The 26,614-nt window shown below is 58.1% G+C and overlaps 1 protein-coding gene across 12 annotated transcripts in view; it reads left to right on the top strand.

Annotated features, from left to right (window-relative positions):
* SPEG (striated muscle enriched protein kinase) overlaps nt 1-26,425 on the top strand; it is a 56,982-nt gene extending 30,557 nt beyond the window's left edge. For 11 of the 12 annotated variants that reach the window (XM_060623716.3, XM_060623710.3, XM_078450853.2 and 8 more), the window contains 32 exons: nt 148-408; nt 1,433-1,591; nt 1,698-1,887; nt 1,991-2,214; nt 4,707-4,826; nt 5,046-5,150; nt 5,750-5,956; nt 6,359-6,482; nt 6,600-6,775; nt 9,098-9,210; nt 9,655-9,823; nt 10,074-10,170; nt 10,296-10,496; nt 12,029-12,086; nt 12,670-12,747; nt 12,854-13,032; nt 13,544-13,570; nt 14,261-14,413; nt 14,599-14,641; nt 15,589-15,657; nt 15,925-17,899; nt 18,184-18,315; nt 20,878-20,994; nt 21,135-21,302; nt 21,415-21,537; nt 21,693-21,860; nt 21,948-22,563; nt 22,989-23,228; nt 23,310-23,533; nt 24,599-24,674; nt 24,877-25,026; nt 25,351-26,425. In XM_060623716.3, coding sequence (XP_060479699.3) covers nt 148-408; nt 1,433-1,591; nt 1,698-1,887; nt 1,991-2,214; nt 4,707-4,826; nt 5,046-5,150; nt 5,750-5,956; nt 6,359-6,482; nt 6,600-6,775; nt 9,098-9,210; nt 9,655-9,823; nt 10,074-10,170; nt 10,296-10,496; nt 12,029-12,086; nt 12,670-12,747; nt 12,854-13,032; nt 13,544-13,570; nt 14,261-14,413; nt 14,599-14,641; nt 15,589-15,657; nt 15,925-17,899; nt 18,184-18,315; nt 20,878-20,994; nt 21,135-21,302; nt 21,415-21,537; nt 21,693-21,860; nt 21,948-22,563; nt 22,989-23,228; nt 23,310-23,533; nt 24,599-24,674; nt 24,877-25,026; nt 25,351-25,543 — 6,935 coding nt within the window. In that variant the 3' untranslated portion in view covers nt 25,544-26,425. Of the gene's footprint in view, nt 1-147; nt 409-1,432; nt 1,592-1,697; nt 1,888-1,990; nt 2,215-4,706; nt 4,827-5,045; nt 5,151-5,749; nt 5,957-6,358; nt 6,483-6,599; nt 6,776-9,097; nt 9,211-9,654; nt 9,824-10,073; nt 10,171-10,295; nt 10,497-12,028; nt 12,087-12,669; nt 12,748-12,853; nt 13,033-13,543; nt 13,571-14,260; nt 14,414-14,598; nt 14,642-15,588; nt 15,658-15,924; nt 17,900-18,183; nt 18,316-20,877; nt 20,995-21,134; nt 21,303-21,414; nt 21,538-21,692; nt 21,861-21,947; nt 22,564-22,988; nt 23,229-23,309; nt 23,534-24,598; nt 24,675-24,876; nt 25,027-25,350 lie in introns of those variants that run through there. The other variant, XM_060623722.3, reaches the window with a different exon arrangement.
* The last annotated feature ends 189 nt before the right edge of the window (nt 26,426-26,614 follow it).

Below are 26,614 nucleotides of genomic sequence, written 5' to 3'. Positions count from 1 at the left end.
GTCTCCAAAGGAACAAAATGCATCTCTCTCTCTGTATCTGTCTGTCTCTTTGTGTGTGCGTGTGTGTGTGTGTGTGTGTGTGTGTGTCTCCCTCACCCCGTGTGTCTCTATTCCTCGCGTGCCCCCCTGTGGCCGCTTTCCCCCCAGCACATCCTGAAAGCCGGTCCTTGGCCGTGCTGGCCCCCCTGCAGGACGTGGACGTGGGGGCCGGGGAGATGGCGCTGTTTGAGTGCCTGGTGGCAGGTCCTGCTGACGTGGAGGTAGACTGGCTCTGCCGAGGCCGCCTGCTGCAGCCCGCACTGCTCAAATGCAAGATGCATTTCGATGGCCGGAAATGCAAGCTGCTGCTCACGTCTGTGCACGAGGACGACAGTGGTGTCTACACCTGCAAGCTCAGCACGGCCAAAGGTAACTGCCCGCTCAGACCCGAGGGCTGCCATGGGCACCCCAGAGCTGGGGGGAGGGGACCGGAAGTGTAGGAGCTGGGCGCAAAGTAAGATAATGCGGTACACCTGCCTCAACACGCGGAGTAGCGCCTGGCACGGAGGGCCTTCTGTGTCAGTGTCAGCTGCTGTTCCCGTAGAGAACCAGTCTGCTGAGGTGTAGCAGAACCCACCCGGACTTGGGTTCCAATTCTGGCCCTGCCACGCACTGCCACGTGACTTCAGACAAGTTACTACATCTCTCTGAGCTTTAGACTATCTGTAAAACGAGATCACGAGACTCGCTATCTTGTAGGGGAATTGGTCAGATTAATGAAATAACATGTGTAAAGAACAAAGTACAGCACAAGGCTGGCAAAGGGTGGCACCTGATAAATGTCACCCATTATTATTATTAATGACATCTCTGACCTGGTCTCTGTCCTCATTGGAAGAGCAGAGATGACGCCTCACCAGCTTGTGGTAATGAGCCCCTTAGGTGACACTGGAAGTCTTTGTAAAGCAGGAAAGGATCCGGTTGGCATAAGGGGCTGTTCTTTCCCCCAGAAGATTCCTTGTGGGCTAGCTTCACGGGGTCTGGGGTGGGTGGGAGGAGTGGAGGCACAGCCCAGGCCCAGAGGACAGTTCCGAGGGGAGGTGAAAGGTGTGGGGGAGGATCGGGGTTTGGCTTCCAGGCCCCTCTCCTGGAGCTGAGCGGAGCTTCGTCCTGAGTGGGCAGGGGCAGTGACGAGGTGGTTGGCTTCCCCAACCACCGTGGCAGCCTGCCGCCCACCGTCGCCAACCTCCACCCTCCTGAGAAGGCCAGGTCTTTGGGTCTTGCCTACTACCTCATTCTGGCGTCTGGGGACCTTGCTGGGCTCTGCCCAGGCTCCAGCTCCTGGCCCAGCTCCCCTCTCCTGCCTGGCATATGAGGGCAGGACCTGTGGGTTGGGGTTCCTGGGACTCCGTGGCCTTCGCTGCCCCAGTGCTGACCTCCCCCCGGCCACTAGATGAGCTGACCTGCAGTGCCCGGCTGACGGTGCGGCCCTCATTGGCGCCCCTGTTCACTCGGCTGCTGGAGGACGTGGAGGTGCTGGAGGGCCGGGCGGCCCGCTTCGACTGCAAGATCAGCGGCACTCCGCCCCCTGCCGTTACCTGGACTCATTTTGGTATGGCCCTCCACCCTGCAGATGTTGGGCGCCTCCTGAGGGCCAGAGGGCCGGCTGGGGGGCCCCCACTGAGCCTGCTCTGCATGCCCGCCCCTCCCTCCCCCAGGCCACCAGGTGGAGGAGAGCGAGAACTTGCGGCTGCGGCAGGAAGGAGGTCTGCACTCTCTGCACATCGCTCACGTGGGCAGTGAGGACGAGGGGCTGTACGCAGTCAGCGCTACCAACGCCCACGGCCAGGCCCAGTGCTCGGCCCAGCTCTACGTGGAGGAGCCTCGGACGGCTGCCACCGGCCCCAGGTACCGCGGCGCGCCCGGGGCTCCCAGGGCTGCCTCTGTGTGGCCTCGGCCGGTGGTGGGAGGGGCTGCTCTGGGCATCTGGGCAGCTATGTTGTTCTTACAGCTCAAAGCTGGAGAAGATGCCCTCTATCCCCGAGGAGCCAGAGCAGGGCGAGCTGGAGCGGCTGTCTATGCCCGACTTCCTGCGGCCACTGCAGGACCTGGAGGTGGGACTGGCCAAGGAGGCCATGCTGGAGTGCCAGGTGACCGGCCTGCCCTACCCCACCATCAGCTGGTTCCACAATGGCCACCGCATCCAGAGCAGTGATGACCGGCGCATGACACAGTGTATGTGTCTAGGGAGGGACCCTGGGGAGTGTCCCCTCTGGCACCCTCTGCACACACAGTACCTTCACCTTCTCCCTGCCCTTGAGCCTTCCCTTTCTAGCCTGCCCAGGGATGGGGCGCTGCCGGGGAGGGGAGTGCGCAGGCGCTAGGAGGTCTTGGCCTCCTTCCTTGAGTTGCACGGCGCCACCTGCTGGATCACCGCTCTGAGCCTGGGGTGGCCCCCTTAACACTTGCTCGACAGGCCCTACAACTTGCTGCTGACCAGCTGCAGGACTGTGGGCAAGGTTACGGAACCTCTCTGTGCCTCAGTTTCCTTATCTATAAAAGCTTGTTATGAGCTTTAAATAAGTTAATACATATAAAGCACTCAGAGCGGGGCCTGGCAAATAGCCAGTGGTCAGTAAATGTTAAAAATATTATCATTGCTATTGTTTTTGTCGTTGCCATTATTATCCTTGTTCATAAAGCAGTGTTGCTCACACCTTCCTGGAGAAATTTCAGTGAAAAGGCCAGTGTGGGCAGCGTCTGGCTCCGAAAGGATGCTTGGCCACGGTTGTTAACAATACCAAATAAAGAAAAGGAGCCAGGGGAGAAATACAGAGGAACGTATCTGGGACCGTGTCCTTTCCACCTCAGATATTTCTCTCGGCGGTATCTCATTTCCATCCTGGAAGGGATCTGAGTCTCATGGGAAAAGATTTATCTAACCCCATCAGACAGCCCATGCTGCGACCGTGATGGGTGCCTCTTACCGCTGTGACATGACAGAACTTATCTTTCTTGAGCACTCTGTGAGTCCCAGACCCTGAGTGCTGAAGGCCTGACATCATCAAGGGCCTATAAGGCAGGTACTATTATCCCGGTCTGCAGGCAGGGAAACTGAGGCTTACAGAAGGACAGGGACTTGCCCAAAGGCAGAAAAACACCATCTGACCCTGGCACCCACCTCCTAACCAGGATGCCCCCTGTCACCTGTGCCCCACTCCCCTACCCCACTGTCCAGTGCTATCACTGTGGCTGTGACTCTTCTCCTCACAGCCCCCTCCTCGGGCTGTCTGTTCAGCCCACAGGCTTCCTGTCTCTCATTCTGCTTGAGGCCCCCGGTGGGTGTCTCTTGGGATCTGAGCTGGCATCTCAGCCTCTGTCTGTATCTGGGGTCAGCGGCAGCCCTTGGTCTCTCTTCCTTTATAAATAGTGTCAGCAGAGATAAATGAATGGGTGAGTGTTTCACGTGGCGATAACCACTAAGAGAGGGGAGGGGTGTTTGGGGATGGCCTTGACGTGAAGGAGGACAGTGCAGGCCTCTTCCCCTTCACACCCCCGCCTGAGATGGCCTCCCTATCATCATTCAGGGATCACAGTGTAGAAAAGGAGGATCAGAATCAGAGGGAAGCAACTTCAAGCCATGGTTCCATCACTCATTAGCTGGGTCACCTTGGACAAGTCCATTAATGTCTCTGATCTCATTGGTAAAATGAGGATCATCTTGCAGGGTTGTTGAAAGGATTATGGAAGAAAGTACATGTCAAGTAGCTGGCATAGACTGGGCACAGAACAGACAACTCTTATTATAATTTATAATCTAACATCTTTGGCACTTACTATGTGTAAGGCGTCGGGTACTGGGCCTGACAGGACAAGTTAGCCCTGTCTTTAAGGAGCCACGACACATGTAAGTAAAGGGGAAGAATTACCCACAGCAGTGCGGGCCTGGTGCCGGGCACCCCGGGGAGGGAGTCAGGGGTGGGGGTACAGAGAAGGCTTCCCAGGCTGGCATTCACTTGATCTGTGTCTTGAAGGAGAAGGCGTTAAGTAAGGGAAGAGTATTCCAGAAGGGAGGAATTTCGTGAGCAAAAACCTGGAGATGGAACTCCTGGGGCTTGTTCAGGGACCTGATGGCTTGTCAGGGTTGGAGGAAGAGAGGGAGACGTGGCCGGGTGGGTGTTTGGGCTGAGGGCTTTGGATGCTAGTAGGTACGTCGAGTGCGGTAGGTGCCGTCAAGGTTTCCAGGTCGGGAGGTAGCATGCAATGCCATTGGCAGAGTGTGGACTGTGCCAGTGGAGGGCTTTTTTTGGGTGCCGTGCTGCAGACGGGACCAGCAGTGGCCATGCGGGATGAAGAGGGGACTGAGGGAGGGGCCTTAGGAATGAAACCTGTCAGCACTTTGATGCCCAGGTGTGACCGCCAGAGGTGCAGAAATGAGGGGTAGTTAGCGGGGTAGGAACTCACAGAGGGTGAATCAGTGTGGGAGAAAGATGAGAAGTCACTGGAGGGACAGCCAAGAGGGGCTAGGGCTGCAGGTGTAGGCTTGGCAGCCTGGACTTCGGGTTTGCTGCAGGGTGGACGTGCTTCTTGCCGTCCGCCCCCCTCTTGCCCCCTCGCTGCTCCCTCAGCGGGTGAGGGTAAAGGGCCAGGCCTGTGGTGGCATGGGTCCAGCCCTCCAAACCTCCTCACTCAGGCTCGGTGTCATTGTCTCCCTGCCCACCCCCCAGACAGGGATGTCCACCGCTTGGTGTTCCCTGCTGTGGGACCTCAACATGCCGGCGTCTACAAGAGTGTCATCGCCAACAAGCTGGGCAAAGCTGCGTGCTATGCCCACCTCTATGTCACAGGTAAGGCAGGCACTTTCTCGGTCAGCTGGCTTCTGCCTACACAGAGGCCTAGGTGAGGGAGAGGCCTCCCTTCCCCTTATGCCCTTTGGAGCCACTTGGCCTTGCCCTTGGCCCTGTGGCTGTGCCTCTGGTCTCCATCCCACTGTCCTGAGGCTTGGTGATCCTGCGGAGCCATTGGGCCCTAAAAGACCCAGCAGACCTCTGACCTCTGGCTTTCAGATGTGGTTCCAGGCCCCCCAGATGGCGCCCCGCAGGTGGTGGCTGTGACTGGGAAGATGATCACACTCACATGGAACCCCCCCAGGAGTCTGGACATGGCTATTGGTGGGTCAGGCTGCACAGGGCTGTGGGGTGGGGATGGAATGTGGGCAGGGACACCCAGGCAGGGGCACCCAGGGAGCCAGGATGGGGAGGCAGGACCCAGAGAGGTGTACCAGTGGAGGGTAGGACAGAGCAGGGGACTCGGAACATGGCCAGGAGCTGCTATGCCTGTCTCCTCTCCAAGGTGGATAAAGCCCTGGGTCCACATCAGGGGAGGCCACAAAGGGGCCTCCACATTCCCTTTCTCAGAGGGACTGGGTGTTTGGGTCATGATCCTGGGAATACCTTCCCCTTCCCTGTGCATATGACTTCTCCCTGCTCTGTACCTCAGTTTCTCCATCTCAGGTTGTAGCAAGAAATTGGGATATGAGTTAAATTCCCTCCATGCCTACAACTGGACCCCATGCCTGGCACCTGGTTGGCCCTGAGCATGGCTGGCCAGGTTGGAAAGAGCAGATGGGAGGTAGGCAGAAGCAACAGGAGAAACTGAGGCAGGTCCTTAGAGCAGACTAATGATGAGTGTCTGGGTCCTGAGCCAGCTGAATGGGGGGGTCAGGGGGTGTCCCAGCAATGCCCACCTCTAGCAGCTACTTCCCCACTAGACCCAGACGCCCTGACCTACACCGTGCAGCACCAGGTTCTGGGCTCAGACCAGTGGACAGTGCTGGCCACGGGCCTGCGGGAGCCCGGGTGGGCAGCCATGGGGCTGCGTAAGGGGGTCCAGCACATCTTCCGGGTCCTCAGCACCACCATCAAGAGCAGCAGCAAGCCCTCACCCCCCTCTGAGCCTGTGCAGCTGCTGGAGCACGGTGAGCCTGGGTTCTTCTATGGGGGTGGGGGTGGTTGGGGCTGCTGGGCCAGGGAACTGGGTCTTCGTGGTGGAGGCTCAAGGGCTGATCTAGACATTCTAGCTATGGGGGGAATAGCACGGCTGGGGGCAACCTTGACCAGTCCGAGCACGTTTTCCTCCTGAAAGCTGCATGCACAGTGGGCAAGGCTGAGGCTCTGGAGTCAGACAAGCTCGGGGCAAAGTCCCCGCTCTGCTACTTCCTGGCTATGTGCCCTAGACAGATAGCTGAACCTCTCTGAACCTCAGCTTCCTCATCTGTAAACACGGAGCTCCCATGGTGGTTGGCGGGTGGTTAAGAGCATACAGGACACTAACGACCTGGTATTAAGCCCAGAACCAGCTCGTGCTCTTCTCCATCCAGGCCCACCACTCGAGGAGGCGCCCGCTGTGTTGGACAAGCCGGACATCGTGTATGTGGTGGAGGGACAGCCCACCAGTGTCACGGTCACCTTCAACCACGTGGAGGCCCAGGTCGTCTGGAGAAGGTGGGGCCCTGCCTTGCATGCCTCATTCCCCACCTGTGGCCGTCCAGCTCTGGCCATCCTGGCCTGACCCCCACCCTGTGCCTGGATGCTGGGTGACCTCCCTGTCGTGTCTCTTAGCTGCCGAGGGGCTCTCCTAGAGGCACGGGCAGGTGTGTACGAGCTGAGCCAGCCAGATGATGACCAGTACTGTCTTCGCATCTGCCGGGTGAGCCGCAGAGACGTGGGACCCCTCACCTGCACTGCCCGCAACCGCCACGGCACACAGGCCTGCTCAGTCACCCTGGAGCTGGCAGGTGGGTGGCAGGACGCTTCCTTCCCTCTCCTCCCTGTCAGGCCCATGGTCCTTGCCTTATCCCCCCGGGTGCATACACCCTCCTGTCAGGCCTGGCCATCTAATGGCTGTAATAATACGAATGCTAGCAGAAATAACAGTGATAGTGCGAATAAGATATTTATTGAGCACCTAGTATGTGCCAGGCTCAGTGCCAGATACCTTCCGTGTATCACCTCATGGAATATTTACGTTAGCCCTGTGATATGGGACTGGTTATTATCCTCATTTGACAGATGGGAAAACTGAGGCTTGGAGAGTATGCTAAGTAACAGGCCCAAGGTCACACAACTTGATAAGGACAGGAGCTGGGATTCAAGCCTGGATGCCCAACGCCAGGGCCAACTCCTGGCTCCTGTGTTAAACACAACAGGAAATAGCACCTCAAATGTAACAAGTGTAAGGGGACCAAGTTTAATTTCAAAAAGAAAAAAGCCCAAGCGAGCATATTTGATTAGCAGACTCTCAGCTCTGGGGACCCTGGCTGCCCTTTTGCACTGGTCTATTTGACAGACCCTGCCAGCCTTTGCAGTGAGGACCCTTTTTATAATTTCTCCTTTAAAGATGTAGGCTCTCAACCGGTGGCACGCGTTAAGTAGTAATTGTCTTGTTTTCCGGTTTGTTAATTAACTCTAGGCATATGTACCCGCCACTCAGAACTTCAGATCAGCATGAGCTAAACAGTGTTACCTGCTGAGTAGATACAATTCCAACCAAAGGCAAAGAAAGTGACATTTTAGTTAGCACAGGCAATCATATCTGGATAAATGTACATTTGCTGGTGCTTTTAAAAAATTGTTCAAGTTCACTTGAAACCTTCCAGTCCTTTGACCTTCACGGAGTAACCCCCCCACCACCTCTGGACGAGAAACCAGATTCCCCGAGGGGTGGGAAGGGATCTTTAGCGTGGAAGAGAAGTGGCCGTAGGGTGTGTGAGGAAGAGGTGAGGGAGACCTGCTGGCGCTGATATGGATGGGGGGTGGGCACCGATCATCTGGGTCCCTGTCTCCCTTTTGTGTGTTTCCTCCCTTGCCCAGCTTCTCCACCCGTCCCCCACCCCCCGACACTTCCTACTCAGCTGCCACTTTGCTCCTCGTTTTTCTTCCCAGATAGAGGAAGAGCCTTAGGGTTTGGGAAGCCCTGGCCACTGAGAGCCCTGCAGCCCAGCCAGGCTGGGACAGTGACTGAGAGAGAGAGAGAGACACTGTGTTCCAGTTAGCCGGGACTAGAACAGGCCTGGGGCTTGGATCTTCATGCCCCTCCCACTGTGCCCACCACCCCCCAGCCCCCAGGCAGGGCAAGTGGAATTGCCTCCTTCCTCCATATCTGCCCCACGGTAGGGTCTTCTTCACTCCCAGGGAGCCCCCCTTTGATCTCTACAAAGTCAGACTGGGTGCCTGTGATGGGTGGTGGTCCCTGCCCTGTGCCCCTGTTCTTCCCTCAGGGTCTGCTCACTCCCACTCCTCTTAAAGCTGAGACCCTCAAACATGCTCAGGAGGTGGGGCACTGGGAAGTCACAGGTTCCTCTGTGAAGCACGCTAGAATAGGTATTTAATTCCATTCCGAGAATTAGAAGCCACTCTGCCAGGAAATAACATGACCGCATGATATGCGTAGAGAATGAAATCACTGTCACATGTGGGAGAGCAAAGCTGAGGATTGGTATCTGTTTGTTCATCTTGTCATCTCCCAGATGGCAAAAGGCGCCTTTAAACATTTAAACAAGATTCAGAGAGAAAACGTCAAGATACAGGCAATGCCATCCGCGAATTTAATTCAGGGTCACAGCCTGAGCTGCCTTCCGGGGCCCAGGACAGTAAAGCCCGAGGTAGGGCTGTGCAGAAGGGCGGTCACCCACAGGGGGCAGCATCGAGCCACTCTGCACCAGCCCATTAATGCAGTGAGGGAAGAGGCTCACTCAGCATGGCCAATCCTGATTTTTTCAAGAGAGGCAGGAAATCCAGATTTCTTTTGTGTGTGAAAATCTCCTAGTTTCAGAGCTGGCAAATGAACACTGAGGGTCCAGCAAAGCAAGGCTGCACCCTCTGGCTTAGGTTTTCTGGGATTTGGAGAACATCACATATGGATTTACAGGCAAGGAACTCTGGTGTTCCCAGGGGCCGAGTTTGAGACCCCGGTGGGTGGGGTGCTGGGGTGTAGGGGCTTCTGGTGTTCTGGCTGAGCCTATCGCTGAGGGAGGGCTTGGAGAGGGACTGAAAAGGCACGCCCTCATGACCTCAGTGTTGTCACCTTCCCTTCCTCACCCCACCCCTGTGTATTTCAGAGGCCCCTCGATTTGAGTCCATCATGGAGGACGTGGAGGTCGGGGCTGGGGAAACCGCACGCTTTGCTGTAGTGGTGGAGGGGAAACCACTGCCAGACATCATGTGGTACAAGGTCAGAGGGTGACAAAGGCCTCAGGGAGTCCTAGCATGGGGCTGGCTGGGAGCCTGAGGGTAAGGGAGGAGGGATTTCTGGACAGGAGGGGTCTTGGCAACCTTAGGAGGAGGGGAGCCTGGACAGAGAAGAACAAAGGTGCTGCCAGAGGTGTGGCTAGGAGAAGAAAACGGGACCCAGGGTGCCGTGTGACACTCGTGGGTGTTTCAGGAACCAGGGGACTAACTGGGTGGTGCAGGGCTATTACTGGGAAATAAAGTGGAGCCAGTTTCGGGTGCTGAAGGGAGCAAGGCCCCTGGGGCAGCGATAATATCGAGCCGTGGGGTAGGAGTGTTCCTGGCCCTTGAGGTAGGGCTGAGACTGGGTCTCAGTCATGGAGATAAAGGTGGGTCCCAGGTAGAGGTCAAGCCAGGCCTGGGCTGGAGGTGACGGCCAACTCTGCAGGACGAGGTGCTGCTGACCGAGAGTAGCCATGTGAGCTTCGTGTATGAAGAGAGCGAGTGCTCCCTGGTGGTGCTCAGCACAGGGACCCAGGATGGAGGCGTCTATACCTGCACTGCACGGAACCTGGCTGGCGAAGTCTCCTGCAAAGCAGAGTTGGCTGTGCGTTCAGGTGGGCTGGAGTGCGAAGGGAGAAAGGCAGAATGCTTATTCTCGGGAATGCCATGTGAGCCCCCAGCCAGGAACCACTCACCAGGCCCTTCCCTCTTAAACCACCACTGTCTTCCAGCCCCGGCACCCCACGTCGGGCCCCCAACATTCCTGGTCCTCTTTTGTCTCCTTCATCTGCCTTGCCTGTCCCGGTCTCTGCTCTCGTTACTCTCTTGCCTTCCCCCACCTAACACCGGGCATCTCTTCCCCAGCCCAGACAGCCATGGAAGTAGAGGGGGCCGGGGAGGCCGAGGAACAGCGAGGAAGGAGACTCAGCGACTTCTATGACATCCATCAAGAGATCGGCAGGTGTGGGGCCGGGAGAGAGTGCCGAGCCTGGGAGCCAAGGGCGCCTGGGTCTGAGGCTAGGAGGCCTTGGAGAGCCAGGGCTACCTCGATGATGGAGCCCCTCACCTCCCTGTGTCGTCACCCAGGGGTGCCTTCTCCTACCTGCGGCGCGTGGTGGAGCGAAGCTCTGGCCTGGAGTTTGCAGCCAAGTTCATCCCCAGCCAGGCCAAGCCAAAGGCATCAGCATGGCGGGAAGCCCGGCTGCTGGCCCGGCTTCAGCACGACTGCGTCCTCTACTTCCATGAGGCCTTTGAGAGGCGTCGGGGACTGGTCATTGTCACCGAGCTGTATCCTGGGATAGGTTGGGCGGGTAGGGGACACGTGGCCAATTAGCAACATGTTTTATACTTCACAAAGTGGTCCCATTGACCTTTAGGAGGTACTGACCACCTATTAGGAAATGTTCCCATCGATGATTGGGAGTTCTGAAGACATCTTGTCAGAACTTTACAGAGTAGAGTCTGGAGACTTCTGCAAAAAACAACACTTTTTAGCTCCCCCCCCACCCCTGTCTTTTAAATTTTTTTTTTTTAATGTTTATTCTTTAGAGAGAGAGAGAGAGAGACAGAGACAGAGGATGAGCGGGGGAGGGGCAGAGAGAGAGAGAGGGGCACAGAATCTGAAGTAGGCTCCAGGCTCTGAGCTATCAGCACACAGCCTGATGCGGGGCTTGAACTCTTGAACTGCGAGATCATGACCTGTGCTGAAGTCAGACTCTCAACCATCCAAGCCACCCAGGCACCCCTTTTAGCTTAAACTTACATAGCATTTAGTGGGTGCCTGGCAGTGCTGCTAAGTTTTGCCAATATTAACCTATTTAATCCTCGTATGTACCTATGTCATGGAATTTTTTTTATCCCCATTTTACAGATGATAATACTGAAGTATAGAGAGATTAAGTAACTCATCCAAGGTCACATGGCTAACAAAAGGCGTGTACACGAAATACAGTACAATATATTCAAACTTTCGAAGTGACCCCATTTCAGATGAGCATCAGGACTGGTTTTATTTGAAAGGTTGTTTTCATGAAGAATAGATTTTGCCCTTCCATGAGAGCTCTGTTTAAACAGAGGCACACTGTGATAAGGTGGTCAGCTTGTCTCTCCCACTAGCAGGATGACCATATCCTTCACACCAGCCTTCCAGTCTGCACTATAAGAGCCCAAACCTCAGAAAAATGACCATTTGTTAAATGTCACGGGTCATTCTCAAAAAGAGGCAAGAAGTTCCATCCGTGGTCCACAAAATTCTGCTCTAACTTGGCCTTTTTAATTTTTTTTTTTAACGTTTATTTATTTTTGAGACAGAGAGAGACACAGCATGAACAGGGGAGGGACAGAAAGAGAGGGAGACACAGAATCGGAAGCAAGCTCCAGGCTCCGAGCCATCAGCCCAGAGCCCGACGCGGGGCTCGAACTCGCGGACCGCAAGATCATGACCTGAGCTGAAGTCGGACGCTAAACCGACTGAGCCACCCAGGCGCCCCTCTAACTTGGCCTTTTTAAATAGCTAACAGAGGGGTATGAGTGAAGATGTCATCCCCATTCTCCACCTGAGGGAACCTAGGCTCAGAGAGGTTGGGTGACTTGCCTGAGACCCCACAGCAAATGAGAGTTCAAGCAGGGTGGTCCCATGTATGCACCCAGATGATAGGGAAAGGGTGGAAACACAGAACTGGTATTACATATGCTTTAAGGGGAAAGAGAACTCTGTGCAGAGCCAGGATCTGACTTGAGCTCTAGGGGTAGAGGGCACTGCCCGGGGAGGGCCCAGGAGTTGGCCCTGCTGTCACTGTTCTCCTTGATCTGGGACATAGATGCACAGAGGAGCTGCTGGAGCGAATGGCCAGGAAACCCACCGTGTGTGAGTCTGAGGTGAGGGCAGTGGGTGGTAGGGGTCAGGTTGGGCACCCGTGGTTACCCACCTGAGCTCTGAGAATTGAGGGGTGGGTCCTGGGCATGCCGTCCATGCCCATGAATAGGCCAGGGGTGGTGGTGGAGAGGACTGTTAGGCAGGCAGGACCAGACTTCCCACGCTGGGACTTGCACAGTCCTCTGTAAATCTCAGTAGGCCCACTGGCCCCTACCTGTGTTGTTTCCCAGTCTTCCCCCCATAAACATTCCTCAGATATTTCCCTCGGGAGGCGCCCCACCTCGACTCCATTTAGTCTCACTGCTGTCCCGCCATGGAGGGCTGTACAAATTATACACTGCACAGTTCTACTTATTATAATGTAAATGGCTCCCTCCTATATTTGTGCTGTGCCCAACCTATACAGTTGTACTTGGAGACCCCAGATCTCAGGAACCCCAAACCTATGTTTCAGCTACCTCCACCAGCCGGCCATCTGAAGGCCACTTCTCAGGCATGGCCTGATCTCTTGCCACAGCTCTGGTGGTGAGCAAACCTAATACCCCACCCTTGCCCCCGCGGACTTTGGGCCTCCTGTTTCCACAGATCCGGGCCTACATGCAACAAGTGCTCGAGGGAATATGCTACCTGCACCAGAACCATGTGCTGCACTTGGATGTCAAGGTGAGGTGCAGGCAGGGGTGGGGAGCAGGCAGCCCCCGTGGGAGGCAGGCAGTGGGGCATCCCCCCCTCTTCACTCAGCTCCCATGCCTTCCCTTGTGTTCTGCAGCCTGAGAACCTGATGGTGTGGGATGGCGCAGAGGGTGAGGAGCAGGTGAGGATCTGTGACTTTGGGAATGCCCAGGAGCTGACTCCGGGAGAGCCCCAGTACTGCCAATACGGCACACCTGAGTTCGTGGCACCTGAGATTGTCAATCAGACCCCCGTGTCTGGAGTCACTGACATCTGGTAATGCTGGCATACTGGGCCGCGGGTGGGCCAGGGCCTCTTCCCTCAGTGCCGTGCTGGGGCCTTGCTCGCTGGCAGAGAGGAGCCTCACTAAGCCCAGATTCCTCCTCTGACAGTAGGTCTATTGACCATGTTTCTACCTGCCCCTCATCAGTCAGAGTTGACCCAGTCACTCAAGGCCTTAGCCCTCCCTGTCCGTCCTTGGCTCCTGATCTCCCCTAGGTGCGGCGACTTCCCCCTTTGTGGCCATCTTGCCTCCCCGCAGTGAGGGAGGCCAGCTCTTTGGCTCCCAGACTCCTCTGTGCTTCCTGGGCTGGCCCTGCCGTGACCCTTGACTCCTCCAGGGACCTTGAGACCTCTGGGTTGAGAGGCCTCCTGGAAGGAGGCATCCCTGTGCCCATTTGTCCCAGTGAGGACACTCCTCACTAGATTAGCGGTTGCAGAAAACCGCTCACTGCTAGTGGGAGGCGGGCTGTCCACTTACCCCTCGATTACTCTCTTTTCCCCACAGGCCTGTGGGCGTTGTTGCCTTCCTCTGGTAAGGACCCCTCTACACTACGGACCCCAGTTTCCAATGGTCTCCTAGCAGGCCCACCCCTAACATTTGCAGAGCCTGGGGCAGGAGAGCAGTTTAGGGCCTGCAGCCCACCCCTTCTCTTTCTCACCCCTGCACTGTCAGGGGCCTCACGTGCATGAACGTGGATGCCTCGGGCTGCGAGTCTAAGCTCTGTCTGCCACCACGCTCCTCCGTGAGGGGCGGTCATGCTAGCAGCATGCTTGGGAGGCTGGACAGAGAGAGGCCCGTGCAGGCTCAGTGCCATCTAGGCAGGGTATTATAAGGCCCTGAGTGTTCAGAACAGGCAGTAGAAGAAAGAGGCTCAGGCTCAGGGCGCATATCCCCTGGGCACAGACTCTTCACCTCAGGAACAGGCCGTGGCTGGAGGAGGGACAAAACAGGTCCTCTAAAGTATGGGTGCAGGGCCCACCTGGGTGCTCAGGTCTCAAAGCAGTACTGCCTCCTCACCTATTTGGCAGTGGGGGGTGGCGGCAGGACAGGCAAGAGTCTGAAAGACTGCCCTCTGTTCGGATTCACCCTGCCTCTGCCTTCCCCAGAGCCCCAGGGCCTCCACCTGTCCCCAGCCCCATGTCCCCACTGGCATCCCTCATAGTCTCTGCCTCAGCCCAGGGCCCCACCCACCTCTCATGCTGGCCCTCTCTGCCTCTGCAGTCTGACAGGAATCTCCCCATTTGTTGGGGAAAACGATCGGACGACATTGATGAACATTCGAAACTACAACGTGGCCTTCGAGGAGACCACATTTCTGAGCCTGAGCAGGGAGGCCCGGGGCTTCCTCATCAAAGTGCTGGTGCAGGACCGGCTGTGAGTACAGGGTCCTGAGGAGCCCCCCACCCCTCAGAGTCCCCTCATGCCTGTCCCCCACTCCTGACCCAGCCTCTGCCCTTAGATGTTCAGTCTCTCAACTCCTTACAGGCCCTGTTTGCCCATGTGTTGACTGGCTCTCTGAATGAGTGATGGAGCCCTTCTTAACCTTCATTCCTTTACAGGAGGCCTACCGCAGAGGAGACCCTAGAACATCCTTGGTTCAAAGTGAGTCTCTTGCAAAGTTGTGGTAGAAGAGGTGGGGGGAGAGAACATTATTAACAGCTCCATTTACTGAGTACCTACTGTGTGCAGTATAGTCTGCGAGAGGCAATTTATAACCATATGGTCTGTTAGCCTCACAATAGCTCTGCATGGAAAGACATTATTACTCCTGTTTTGCTAATAAGCAAAGTCATCAGGGTTTTCCCTGGCTCTCAAGACCAGCCCTGGTCCTCCTCACTCCTGTGTGTCTGCCTCTGTCCCGCCCTGCGGTTGGTGGGTGGCCCGGCTAGACCGGTCTCTTGGTTTTGAGCTCTGTGTGGCCAGAACTCTCACTCATTGATCTTCAAACCCCAGCACCACAGGGCAGAGGGGTGGAGTTCAGCATATGACCCAGAAAGAGTGACTGAATAAACCATCCATTGAGTGTTATGCTGGGTCAACTGAAGGTTGAGGTCATTCTGGTATCCGTCCTTGGATTATGAGCCTTGTCTCTCAGATCATAAATGAGCTCTTTTCAGACACCTGGGTGGGAGACTGAGGGAAATATCTGTCTCCGCCTGGCCCACCAAAGCTCCAGATGTCTGGGACGCCGGCTCTGCGTGAGACAGGTGGTGAGCTGGGGAGTGGAGCCCAGGCCAGGGGCCCAAGTGCAGGCTCCTGAGGGCAGCCAATGTGCCAAGACGGTGTAAGAGCCCTGGCGTAAGCCCCAAACCCACACGAAGAGCCACTGACTTTCTGCCCTTCCACTTAGGTTCAGGGATTTTGTCATACGTAGGCACCTTGGCTGTGGGAGCCGTGACAGATCTAAGGGGAAGGGACCCCTAGGAACCCAGACTCAATGCTGCCCAGTCCACTGTCCCCTGCTGTGGACTTTGCCTCTCTGTTGCCAAACCTTGAGGGTCTAGGTTGACAGAGGACTTTTCCTCAGGCCCTCTTTCCTGGGTTTGCAGACACAGGCCAAGGGCGCAGAGGTGAGCACGGATCACTTAAAGCTGTTCCTCTCCAGGCGGAGGTGGCAGGTGAGTTTGCCTGGGCCCTGCCTCTGTGCCTTCCACCTTTTCGCTCCGCAGTTTTTCTCCTGAACCCTGCCTTGTTTCTATCACGTGCCCTCGCTCCCCACTCGTCTGTCTTCATCTACTTTTTATTCTCTCAACCCCCAGTTTCACTCCCGTTCCCCAACCCTCCGCCTGCCTGGGGTCTTCTCCCCTGGGGCTGAGGTGGGCTTGAGTGGGTCAGTCTGGCCCCGGGGGCCCCTCTCAGGTCTGACTCTAGTACCTTGTCTCCAGCGCTCCCAGATCAGCTACAAGTGCCACCTGGTGCTGCGCCCCATCCCTGAGCTGCTGCGGGCACCCCCAGAGCGGGTGTGGGTAGCCATACCCAGAAGACCGCCCCCCAGTGGGGGGCTCTCGTCTTCCTCTGACTCTGAGGAGGAAGAGCTGGAGGAGCTGCCCTCAGTGCCCCGGCCACTGCAGCCTGAGTTCTCGGGTTCCCGGGTGTCCCTCACCGACATTCCCACTGAGGATGAGGCCCTGGGCGCCCCAGAGGCTGGCACGGCCACCCCCATGGACTGGCAGGAGGAGGGAAGGGCCCCCTCTCAGGACCAGGAGGCCCCCAGCCCTCAGGCCCTCCCCTCCCCAGGCCAGGAGCCCCAAGCTGGGTCCAGCCCCCAGAGGAAAGAGCTCCGGAGGGGCACCTCTGCCGAGAGTGCCCTGCCCCGGGCCGGGCCGAGGGAGCCGGGCCGGGGCCTGCACAAGGCAGCCTCTGTGGAGCTGCCACAGCGCCGAAGCCCCAGCCCGGGCGCCACCCGCCTGACCCGGGGAGGCCTGGGTGAGGGTGAGTATGCCCAGAGGCTGCAGGCCCTGCGCCAGCGGCTGTTGCGGGGAGGCCCTGAGGATGGCAAGGTCAGTGGCCTCAGGGGCCCCCTGCTAGAGAGCCTGGGGGACCGTGCCCGGGATCCCCGGCTGGCACGGGCTGCCTCCAGCGAGGCAGCCCCTCGACACCAGCCCCCACCTGAGACCCGGGGCCTGCAGAAGAGTAGCAGCTTCTCACAGGGAGAGGCGGAGCCCCGGGGCAGGCACCGCCGTGCTGGGGCGCCCCTCGAGATCCCCGTGGCCAGGCTTGGGGCCCGCAGGCTACAGGAGTCTCCCTCCTTGTCTGCCCTCAGTGAGGCCCAACCACCCAGCCCTGTGAGGCCCAGCGCCCCCAAATCCAGTGTCCCCAAGTCTTTGAAACCTCCTACCACCACACCCAGTGATGCCCCGCAGCCCTTGGCACCCCAGCCTGCCCAAGAGAAGGCCCCAGAGTCCACGCCGGAGCCGGTCCCAGCCCCCAAGCCCACACAGCCCTCTGTGACTCCGCAAACCCCAGTGGCCCCCCTCACACCTTATGCCCAGATCATGCAGTCGCTCCAGCTGTCAGGTCACACGACGGGCCCCCTGCAGAGCCCTGGGGCATCTCCATCAGAGCCCAGACCCCACCCTGCTGTGTTTGCCCGGGTGGCCTCCCCACCTCCGGGAGCCTCCGAGAAGCGCGTGCCTTCAGCCGGGGCGCCCCCAGTGCTAGCCGAGAAAGCCCGGGTGCCCACAGTGCCCCGCAGGCCAGGTAGCAGTCTCAGTAGCAGCATCGAGAACCTAGAGTCAGAGGCTGTATTCGAGGCCAAGTTCAAGCGCAGCCGTGAGTCGCCCCTGTCGCGGGGGCTGCGATTGCTGAGCCGCTCGCGCTCAGAGGAACGCGGCCCCTTTCGCGGGGCCCAGGAGGAGGACGGCATGTACCGGCCCAGCCCGGCAGGAACGCCACTGGAGCTGGTGCGACGGCCGGAGCGTTCCCGCTCCGTGCAAGACCTCAGGGCGGTCGGGGAGCCGGGCCTCGTCCGCCGCCTCTCGCTGTCGCTGTCCCAGCGTCTGCGGCGGACCCCGCCCGCGCAGCGCCACCCAGCCTGGGAGGCCCGCGGTGGGGACGGGGAGAGCTCGGAGGGCGGCAGCTCGGCGCGGGGCTCCCCGGTGCTGGCCGTGCGCAGGAGGCTCAGCTCCACGCTCGAGCGGCTGTCCAGCCGGTTGCAGCGCAGCGGCAGCAGCGAGGACTCAGGGGGCGCATCGGGTCGCAGCACGCCGCTGTTTGGGCGGCTGCGCAGGGCCACGTCGGAGGGCGAGAGTCTGCGGCGCTTCGGCCTCGCACACAACCAGCTGGCGGCCCAGGCCGGCGCCAGCACGCCTTCCGCAGAGTCCCTGGGCTCCGAGGCCAGCGCTACGTCCGGCTCCTCGGGTGAGGGACAGGGGCAGAGTGGCCGGTAAATGTGTGAACACGTGCGGGTGGGGGGTGGGGTGGAGCTGTGATGACAGGTGCAGAGCCCGGAAGAGGGTGGGAGGGCTGGAGGGAGGCTCTGGGAGGAGGAGCTGGAGGTCCTGGAGAGGGGGCTGAGGCTGGTTTGGGAGCAGGCTGCGGTGGGGGCTAGAAGTTCTCTACTTCCCTGGGCTGAGGGCCTCAGGGAGGTGGGAGCTTTCTGGCACTGGTTGGGCCAGGGCTTACGGTGGCCTGGGTCTTCACAGCTCCTGGGGAAAGCCGGAGGCGGCTTCGCTGGGGCTTCTCTCGGCTGCGAAAGGACAAGGGGTTATCACAGCCAAACCTCTCTGCCAGTGCCCAGGAGGATTTGGGTCACCAGTATGTGCGCAGTGAGTCAGGTAATAGAGGCCTGCTGGGTGAGTAGCCCCCTCCCTGCCTCAGGAGCGGTCATAGCTGGGTGGAGCCCACCTTGAGGACGCTGGGCAGTAGTGGAAGGGACCCAGAGTCGGGAGAACAACAATAATAATAGCATTAACTGATCCTGTTGACTAGTAATGCTGAATGTCCTAGTAAGTGCTTTACAAGCGCTGCCTCATCTAACCTTCCCACGTTGTTTAGGAACTGTTCTTATCATCATCCCTATTTTATGGGTGAGGAAACAGGTTTAGCCATGCTAGCCGAGAGTTGGACTGCACGGTCCTCTGTAGCCAGAACCCAGAGGTGGCTTTGGGACACCGTACTTATGCCTCTCTTTGGCTAGCCTCCCCCTCCAAATGTGTGTATGTACAAAGACATTCTTTTTCTCCCAGCCCAGCGGCCCACAATCTGGACTGTGCCCCCAATTCTCTACTCCTCCAGAGCCCTGAACACCCTCGCTGCCCCTTCCTGTCCTCCCTGCCCCCACAGAAGGCACTCGTGTGGGGACAAGCAGTCTTCAGGGCTCTTTGCTGAGGGGTGGGGGACTTGGCATATGCCCTGGTCTGTTTCTCTGCCCAAGTATCCTGGGGCTGCAGGGAGAGAGGTATTTTCCACCTGGGGTCACCCCAGTTCCCCACCAGAAAAGGGCTCGTTCCTCAAGGACCCCAGACAAAGGCTTTTGGGGGGAGGGCAGCTTTTCCAGACCAGCACGCAGAAAAGAGCAGGCCCACCAAACCCTGCTGTATGTGGGATCTGTATCAGTCACCGCTCCGATCTTCCCCAGTTTCCTGATAAAACTCCTCAGCACCGTTCCAGCCGTGCCTCCGCTGGGCGCAGGGTGACTGTGTCCATCTTCGGCCAGGGGAGCTGGGGTGTCTTTCTTAAGGCAGCAGGGCCTGTAGTGAGCAAAGGGGAGGGAAGGAGGCCAGCCGGTGGGGGCAGGGGTGGAAGAGGCAGGGAGAGAGACATAAGCCAGCACTGAGGCCCACGGACAGCTGATTCCTTCCCACTGGGGCTTCTCTCCCAGCTGCATTTTGCTTGTGCAGCTGATTTTCTGCCGAGGCAGTGTCCCCTTACCTCATCCTCTGCCCCCTCCCTGCAGGAAGAAGGCTATCCCCCGTCCACTTTACCAACTAGGGCTGGCCTCTGCGGGAATGGAGGTGGGGCTGGCAGGGCTGAGCTGGGGTCACCTTTCACGTCTCCTCCTGGCCCCCCTCCCTCTCCCCTCTCCCCAGTACCCTCACTTGGCCTGGAGGTGGCCACTGATGAAACTATATTTACTTTGCATTGTTGGCGCCTCGGTGTGGGACCCCTCCTAGGGAATACTGGGGTATAGTGGGAAAGGAGGGGTCATGCTGGCTCTCCTGATATCCACTCTGGCTGATCATCCCTCCCCTACGCAGCTCATCCCCACCTCTGCTCCCTCCTGGTTCTTTAGACAGGCAGCAGCTGGGGCTCCCAGGGGTATCGACCCGTCAGCTCTCTTCCCACATGAAAAATGTGCCCCATACCCCACCCCGCATTGGTCTCGACCAGATTGGGATTTTTCTAAAGAGACTTTCCAGGGAGCAGGAATGCAAATCCTCAGGACACCAAGGAGCCATAGGCAGGCTGTACAGCGGCAAAGACCTTGACCCATCCACAGCCCAGGCTTGGACACACTCACCAGCCAGCTATGAAGCCAGCTTTGCTGAAACAGCCTATTTCTCTGGGGGTCTGGCCTTAGCTCCTCTACTGGGCATGTCAACGGGATAGTAATCCTGACAACAATAAAAACTAACATTTGTGAGCACTTATTACATGTTAGATACATGCTAAGCACTTTCCATACCTCTTTTAATTCTCACAGCCTAGGAGCTTTGTGTTAGGATTTTCCTCGATTTACAGACAAAACATGGTCCAAGGTCATACAGATACTGTCTCTTGTCCCTGAAGAAGCTCTCGCTACTTAGCTGACCCGAAGGAATATATACGAGGTCTGGGACCGTGTGCCCAGACCCCAGGTGGGGTAAGGGGCCGGGGAGGCTGACACACTTCCGGGGTTTGCCCCGTTTGCCTTGACTTTGGATCTTTCGAGATGATGCGTTTTGATTGAACGTAATGTTCAATCTCAGCAGTCTGTGCCCAAGTCACTGGCTCCTCTCACTTTACTGTGGTGCCCCACAGGAGTGGGTATTTCAAAATCTTAATCAGCATAGTGTTCCAATATTTGTTTTTCCTTTATTTAACAGATGCTTACAGAACACTTACTTAGTTCCAGGCCCCACTCCAAGCGCTTTACAAACATTATGAGGTAGCTCCCAAGCATCTTCAATAGTCAACGAAAGAAAAAGCTAGTTCTACACCCAGAGGAGGTGATACCCTAAAGAAAATTCTCAAAGGCATGGTGTTGGGGTTCTCCTTCCCACATCTGACTGGGAAGGGACAACTTTTCACTCTGCTTCCTGCTGGCAGCCCCCGCTCTCACACACATCTTCCCTTCCCTCCTTTGTAAGTGAGCTGGGGTTCCTGCAGACCCATGGCTGTCTTTGTCCTCCCTGCAGATTTCCCTCCGGTCTTCCACATCAAACTCAAGGACCAGGTGCTGCTGGAGGGAGAGGCAGCCACCCTGCTCTGTCTGCCAGCGGCCTGCCCTGCACCCCACATCTCCTGGATGAAAGGTAAGGAGAACACTCCTGTCACAGACAGCGGGCAGGCAAGTGGTCCCACAGCCAGGGGATGCTCAGGGGAGGTGGTAACTGGGGAGGGGGGCCTGGAGCCATCTCACTCAGCAGCCCCCTCTGCTCTTCCCGGCCCGCAGACAAACAGTCCCTGCGATCAGAGCCCTCAGTGATCATCGTGTCCTGTAAAGATGGACGGCAGCTGCTAAGCATCCCCCGGGTGGGCAAGCGACATGCTGGGCTCTATGAGTGCTCGGCCACCAATGTCCTGGGCAGCATCACCAGCTCCTGTACCGTGGCTGTGGCCCGTGAGCTAGGGGCAGGGACTGAGGGGGGCAGCGATGGCACGTGGTGGGCTAGGGTTTGAGGGTCCCTAAGCTGGGGCACAGGGGCTCACTGGGGCTCCCTTCCTCTTGCCAGGCATCCCAGGAAAGTTAGCTCCTCCTGAGGTGCCCCAGACCTACCAGGACACGGCACTGGTGCTCTGGAAGCCAGGAGATAGCCGGGCACCTTGCACATACACGCTGGAGCGGCGGGTGGATGGTGAGGGACGGGGCAGGCTGGCGGAAGAGGGGGTGGGAGCTGGGAGGTGCACGGGTCCCGGGAGACAGTTGCCCTCCCTGGCTCCTCACAGATAGCCCTGGGAGTTTGGGCCACCCCTTCTGTGGCCTCAGCCCCTCCCCCATGCTGCCCTACAGGGGAGTCTGCCTGGCACCCTGTGAGCTCAGGCATCCCTGACTGTTACTACAACGTGACCCACCTGCCAATCGGTGTGACCGTGAGATTCCGTGTGGCCTGTGCCAACCGTGCTGGGCAAGGGCCTTTCAGCAACCCTTCCGAGAAGGTCATCGTCAGGGGCACACAAGGTCAGTGGGACAGGACGGGGGGTGGCCAGAGAACTATGGTTTTGCCCCAGGGGTACCATGGTGATGATTTTCTTTCTCTCCACTTAGATTCCTCAGTTCTGCCATCTGCTGCTCACCAAGACGCCCCTGTTACCTCAGGGCCAGCCAGGGCCCCGCCTCCTCACTCTCCTACCTCACTGGCCCCATCCCAGACTCCCACCCCAGCTCCTGCTCCCCCAGCCCCTCAGTCAGCCGCTCTCAGCCCCTCATGTCCCCCGACACCCCCCAGTCAGGCCTTGTCCTCCCTCAAGGCCGTGGGTCCACCACCCCAAACCCCCCCACGAAAGCACAGAGGCCTGCAGGCTGCCCAGCAAGCAGAGCCCGCCCCACCCAGTGCCCAGGCCACCCCAAGTGAGCCCAAGTCTTCCATCCCTGACACTGGGACCCCAACCCCAGCCTCCACCCCTCAAGGGGTTAAACCAGCGTCTTCCTCTACTCCCCTGTATATGGTAACCTCCTTTGTGTCTGCACCCCCAGCCCCTGAGCCCCCAGCCCCCGAGCCCCCTCCCGAGCCCACCAAGGTGACTGTGCGAAGCCTCAGCCCGGCCAAGGAGCTGGTCACCTCCCCTGTGGGTGGTCCCCCCAGCTCTCCTGGGCCAGAGGGCACCGCTCTTCGACAGGGGCCCCCTCAGAAACCCTACACCTTCCTAGAGGAGAAGGCCAGGCAAGTGGGTCTGGGGAAGGGACAGAGGACGGAGTGGGGAGTGGATGGGATGTAGGGAACAGCAATTCAGAGAGAAGATCAGGTTGCCCTGGGCAGGGTTGGGGAGGGACTGAGATCTGGGTGCCTGGCATATTAAATTCAGATTTTCTCTGCCAGGCACTGTGCTAAGCTCTTTAATCATATGATACCATTTAATCTTCACAACCCTGAGAGACAGACAGAGACTGCATTATTATCATCAGCCGTTTCACAGATAGGAAAACTGAGGTTGGACAGGTTATGGGATTTGCCTGAGGCACAGAGCCAGTAAGTGGCAGAGCTGAGACTCCCATCCAGGCTCCTAGGATTGAACTTCAGAGGCCACGCTCAGAACCATTGCATACTTCTCTGATCATGTGGTGTCCCCCCCCCCCATACACACGTAGGGGCCGCTTCGGTGTAGTGCGTGCATGCCGGGAGAACGCCACCGGGCGGACATTCGTGGCCAAGATCGTGCCCTACGCGGCTGAGGGCAAGCGGCGCGTCCTGCAGGAGTACGAAGTGCTGCGGACATTGCGCCACGAACGGCTCATGTCCCTGCACGAGGCCTACATCACCCCGCGTTACCTTGTGCTCATCGCTGAGAGCTGCGGGAACCGGGAGCTCCTCTGTGGGCTCAGCGACAGGTAACCCGGCGACCTGGGGGAGCAGGGAGCAAGTGGGGGCAGCTGAGCTGGATGTCACCTGCTCCGCCCGGGCCCCCCCAGGTTCCGGTATTCAGAGGACGATGTGGCCACCTATGTGGTGCAGCTGCTACAAGGCCTGGACTACCTCCACGGCCGCCACGTGCTGCACCTGGACATCAAGCCTGACAACCTGCTGCTGGCCCCTGACAACGCCCTCAAGATTGTGGACTTCGGCAGTGCCCAGCCCTACAACCCCCAGGCCCTGCGGCCCCTTGGCCACCGCACAGGCACGCTGGAGTTCATGGGTGAGGGCGTCATGCCAGCCGGGGGTTGGGGTGCTACCAGAGGGGTGGAAGCCGGGGCTCACTCTGCTTCACTCACGTATGTGCCATTTAATGAGTGCTTATTATATGTAAGCAACGAATTCTGTTCTTTCCATGCATTTTCTCTCTTTTCTTTTTTTAAGTTTATTTTTTCTGAGAGAGAGAGAGAACACGAGAGCATGGGTTGGGGAGGGGCAGAGAGAGGGGGAGAGAGAGAATCCCAAGCAAGCCCCACACTGTCAGCACAGAGCCTGATGCGGGGTTTGAACTCACGAATCATGAGATCATGACCTGAGTGAAATCAACAGTCAGCCGCTTAACTGACTGAGCCACCCAGACACCCGCCATGGATGATATTTTCAGTAGCCCTAGAGATTGGCATAACATTACCCCCATTTTACAGACGAAACAGAGGTGCAGTGAGGTTAAGTATTTGTCCAATATCAGACAGTTTATAAATGGTAGAGCCAGGATTTGATAAAATTGGACAGAGAGGAGATCAATCATTAATCTATATACATAAGGTAAACCAGCTACCGTTTAGCTACCTACTGAATACTTTATGCTCATCATCTCTATTCCTTGGAGTTATTCTACAAGCCACACTTTACAGATGAGGAAATGGAGAGCCAGACAAGTTTAGTACATTGCCAACATCCCACGGCTAGAAGGACAGGCCTGGGATTAGAGCCAGCCAGGCTGATTTCAAAGGCTCTTAACCTTGGTGTTGGCCACGCTTTTTGTGAATGGGTGCCCTACCTCAGGGCTGATCCGAGGGAGCTAATGGCCCTGGTTCCCAGTACCTCTGCAGTTCTGGGGACCCCACCATTCAGTACCTGGGCCAATTCCTCAGGCAGCCCACATCTCCGCTGGGGGCCACCCAACTCCCATTCGACCTGCTGGATCCAGGGCCTGTTGCTCTGGTTGTGCCCATGGTCTTGTGACCTGGGCACTGTCCTGCTCCCCCAGCCCCCAGGGGCCTCCCTTGTCTCTCCCACTCCCCTGCCATCAGGAAGCTGGTTCAACTTGGCCTCTGTCTCCCGTCAGCTCCTGAGATGGTGAAGGGAGAGCCCATCGGTTCCGCCACGGACATCTGGGGAGCGGGTGTGCTCACTTACATCATGTGAGTGCCCCTAGGACCCACCTTCCGCCTACATCCCTCTCCCCGCTCACAGCCTCCCCAGCACACAATGCACACGCCCAGCTCAGGCTCAGTAGACTTATCTCTGAGCACTGTGCCCTTCTGAACCCCCACACTAACGTCCCCCTGGGGCTGTGAGCTGACCTTCGGTCCGCATGCATCAACTGAACCGTCTCCACAACAGGCTCAGTGGACGCTCCCCGTTCTATGAGCCAGACCCCCAGGAAACAGAGGCTCGGATTGTGGGGGGCCGCTTTGATGCCTTCCAGCTGTACCCTAACACCTCCCAAAGCGCCACACTCTTCTTGCGGAAGGTCCTCTCGGTACACCCCTGGTGAGTAGGCCCCACACTTGCCAACCCATCTGGCATTGCCTGCCCGCGGCCTCAGACCACCCTGGCCAAGCCTGAGCCGAAGCCCCCCTCCCACCCCAATTCCTCCCCGGCCACCACTAATACACTACTACTTTTAAATGGTTGTTCTCTCCACCACTGATGCCTTTAAGCCCCGTGAGGCGGGCAGAGTCACCGCCCCTGCTCCAGAGATGGGGAAACCGAGCCCCAGAGTTGGCTCGCTGAGGGATGTGAATCCAGGCCCGGGACTTGGATCCGTGGGAGGGCGGAGCCTTCCAGGCTCACTGTCCCTGGCCGGCCTGGCAGGAGCCGGCCCTCCCTGCAGGACTGCCTGGCCCACCCCTGGCTGCAGGATGCCTACCTGATGAAGCTGCGTCGCCAGACGCTCACCTTCACCACCAACCGGCTCAAGGAGTTTCTGGGCGAGCAGCGGCGCCGCCGGGCTGAGGCTGCCACCCGTCACAAGGTGCTGCTCCGCTCCTACCCAGGCAGCCCCTAGCGGCTCGGACCACAGCCTGGCCTCGGGCTTCAACTCGGGGCTCCACTGAGGCCACGGGACATTCCAGGGCCCCTACTGAGCCGGGTGGGCCCAGGGCTTCGGACACCACCAGCAGCAACATCCAGCCGGGCTGTTACCTCATGGACCTGCAGGGACAGAGGCCCTGGGCTTTGCCGATGCCACCCCGGCCAGAGCCAGAGGGGGAGACCCATGGGCCAGGCTGGGTGGGGGTGGGGGCACGGGAGCAGGGAAGCAGGAAGAGGGGCAAGAAGGGAATGGGTAAGAGACAAGGAAAAGAAGCCACGGGATAGGGAGAGGAGACTCTAGGAAGGTTCTGGGGGGGGAGAGACAATGTATCTGGGGGGAGACCAACTTAGCAGGGTATGAATAGCTGGAGAGGAGGAAGAGGAAGGAGCCCAGCGTGTCAGGGCCATGGGCTGGAAGTGAGTGTTGGTGGAGCGGGGACAGGACGTGGAGACAGCGCTAGGGAGCCAGAGCCAGCACGTGAGGGAGGGCAGCAAAGTGGGGGAGGGAGAGGAGAGGACTCAGGTGGGGTGGGGTGAGGTGGGCCAGCTGCCAGCATCCCAGAAGGAGAACCTGGAGCACTGGGGCCTGGAAGCAGTGATTACGGGAGCCAGTGCTCTCCTGTCCCAGTGGATGCAGCTGTGAGCACTCTGCTGGCCCAAGGATGTCCCCGCTGCCCCTCTGTGGCCTTCACCCTTCTTCCCATTCATGTTTATTTATTTATTGACTTTTATGAAATTTCCCTTCCATCCAGTTCCTATTGCCCGTGTTGTCCTGACCATCCCCCCAGCCATCCAGCTGTCTGTGCAGCTGTCTGTCTGTCTGTCACAAGGAAAATAAAAACGGCAAGCAGCAGGACCTATGTGTGGTCAATGGGGAGGGATGATGGGGGGGAGGAGAACAGGGTGCTGGGGGTGCTGGGACAGGGGCATTTCGGCCCGCTCTTGGCCAGTGAGAGCTGAGGTGTAACAGCTAGCATCTTAGGACCATGGCTCCTGACCCTGACCCTCCTGGCCCCTCACCTTTCCCTTATTCTGCCCCTCCTTC

This window comes from Panthera onca, chromosome C1 (assembly GCF_046562875.1).
Source record: "Panthera onca isolate mPanOnc1 chromosome C1, mPanOnc1 haplotype 2, whole genome shotgun sequence".
In the NCBI taxonomy this organism is placed as follows: domain Eukaryota; kingdom Metazoa; phylum Chordata; class Mammalia; order Carnivora; family Felidae; genus Panthera; species Panthera onca.
This window is presented reverse-complemented; position numbering and strand designations above follow the sequence as displayed.